Source organism: Dipodomys ordii, unplaced genomic scaffold, assembly GCF_000151885.1.
Source record: "Dipodomys ordii isolate 6190 unplaced genomic scaffold, Dord_2.0 Scaffold84, whole genome shotgun sequence".
Taxonomy (NCBI): Eukaryota; Metazoa; Chordata; class Mammalia; order Rodentia; family Heteromyidae; genus Dipodomys; species Dipodomys ordii.
The window spans coordinates 6,601,391-6,603,828 of NW_012267300.1; the positions used below are offsets into that span (position 1 = coordinate 6,601,391).

The window sequence follows — 2,438 nt, forward strand, 5'->3', positions numbered from 1 at the left end:
CTGTACAGTATTTTTACAATAAAAAACATATTTAAAAAAAAGAATGACACATTACAAGTGCCTTAGCTTTTTTGAGACAAGCAGCTGCTAGAGCTGGAAGTTTAAGCTAGTTTGTCTATAACTATTAGGTCCTCGTGGGTGAGCAATTATAAAGTCTGCTGTCAACTATATGTTTTTTCCATTAGAAAATAGTTCTTTTTTTTTTATGGTACTGGGCTTGAGCTTAGGGCCTCAAACTTACCAAGCTGGTCCTCTACCACTTGAGCCACACCTCCAGCCTAAGTTTTGGCTGATTATTTTGGAGATGAACTATAGTAAACTTTTTCCCCTAGCTGGCCTTGAACTACAGTCCTCCAGATCTCAGCCACCAGCATAACTAAGATTATAGGCTTGAGCCACCAGTGGCTGGCCCAGTAATTCACGTTTTTATAACTATATTTGGTCATTCAGCACAGTTTTTTTGTTGCTGCCTTACTGTACCACCATCTAGGTATAACAAACTTTTCAGCCAGGAGATAAGAGATTTCTTAGGGTTTTTTGGTTAGTTATATATTTTTTCCCATAAGGAATCCCTGTTTTGTTTTATAGGATTTATTAGCGTATATTAGTTGTACAGAGAGGATTGTATTGTGATATTTCCATATGTGCATACAATGTATCCCAATCAAACTCATCCCTTGTTAAGCCTGTAGGTTTTGGTATAACTGAAAAGTCCTTTCTGTCCTTGTAATTTTGCTTTAACAGTTAAGAATGTGAAATTTAAGCGTGTAACTTGGTGACTTTTAAGTCTACCAGACTAACAATCATCCAAGTCTAGATATAGACATTACCAAGCCAAGCATGGTGTTACATGCTTGTGATTCCCAACATTTGAGAAGCTGAGTGGTATAGTGCATTTATGGCCAGGCTGGGCTACAGAGTGACAGATGACAGGGGGCTGGGAAGGTGGCTCAGTGGTAGGGCGCTTGTCTTGCATGCATGAGGTCCTGGGTTCAATTCCTCAGCACCACATAAGCAGAAAAGGCTGGAAGTGGGGCTGTATATCAAGTGGAAGAGCGCTAGCCTTGAGCTGAAGAACTTAGGGACAGCGCCCAGGCCCAGAGTTCAGGCCCCACAACCGACCAAAAAAAAAAAAGCAGATGAAAGAATAGTACTAGCACCCTGAAAAGCTCCCTGCGTCTTTCAAAAAACTTACATTACCATGGATTTATTCATCCTAGTTTTAAGCTTTATAGATATGGAATTATACAGCATGTATATTTTATGTCTGGATATGTTGCTCAACATATTTGTGAAATTTGTATATAATGTATACAGTAGAAATTTCATTGCTATATTCCGTTCATATATGCGATGATTTATGCTCTTTGCTGTTAATAGACACTTAGATTGTTTCCAGCCTGGGCTCTTATGGGTATTATTCCTATCTGTGTCTTTTATGTGTGTATGCATTCATGCATGCCGGCATAGAATGTAAAATAGGGTATGTATATGTTCATTAACAGTTGTATTTGTTTTATGCTTCTGGATAATTATTTTGTGTTTTGCTTTTTATACAGTTTGCCTGAGAATACAGATCAACCCACAGAACAAAGCCGATTTCCAAGGCATTTCCCCAGAGCGAGCCTTTGCTGATTTTCTCTTTGCCAGCACTATTCTGCACCTTGTTGTCATGAACTTCGTTGGCTGAATTGATCGCATGTCATTAATGGAGGAGCAGGAGACTGGAAGAAGGTAAGTGATGATCATAATGTTTGTCCTATAATGTTGACTTTATAAAGAGAAATTAAAAGGGGCTGGTTTTCATCATGGTTGACAGGGCTTTAAGACAGAATCTTCCAGTGGTCTGCAAAGAATGCATTACTACCACCATGATTTATCAAGTGCTACTACTTTTGTCCATTGTCTTCTCAGTGTTCTACAAATCACTAAATTAACAGAAAGTAAATGCTTTTTTTGTACTAGTAGCTGTGAAAATAACTCTTTACTTATTTATTAATGTAGTGGGGTTTGAACTTAGTACCTAATGCTTGCCAGGTAAAGTACTCTTTAACCCTTGATCATGCCCTCGGTCCTCTTGTTTTAGATACTTTTCAGATAGGGTCTTGCATTTATGCTTAGGCTGTCCTAGACCATACTCCTTCTGTTTATGCTTCCCAGTTAGATGGGTGACAGGTGTACATCGACAAACCCAGTTTTTATTGATTAATCATCTTTTTTGCCTAGACTGGTCTTGAACTGCATTACTCTTGACCTTCACTCCCTAGTAGCTAGGATTGTAGAAATGAGCTTTCATGTCCAACTATTTATTTATTTATTTATTTTGAGACAAGGTTTCATTGTTTAGTCTAGGATTGCCTCTTTAAATCCTCCTGCCTCAGCCTCCCTCCCAAATACTGAGACTACAGATATGCACCCAGAGATTTTTTTTCTTTTTT

General features: G+C 38.4%; 1 protein-coding gene across 1 annotated transcript in view; it reads left to right on the forward strand.

Moving 5' to 3' along the window:
- Positions 1-2,438, forward strand: part of Dad1 (defender against cell death 1) — a 27,038-nt gene that overhangs the window by 11,956 nt on the left and 12,644 nt on the right. Inside the window, exon 2 of the mRNA XM_013025338.1 lies at positions 1,560-1,734. Coding sequence (XP_012880792.1) covers positions 1,560-1,690 — 131 coding nt within the window. The 3' untranslated portion in view covers positions 1,691-1,734. The remainder of the gene's footprint in view (positions 1-1,559; positions 1,735-2,438) is intronic.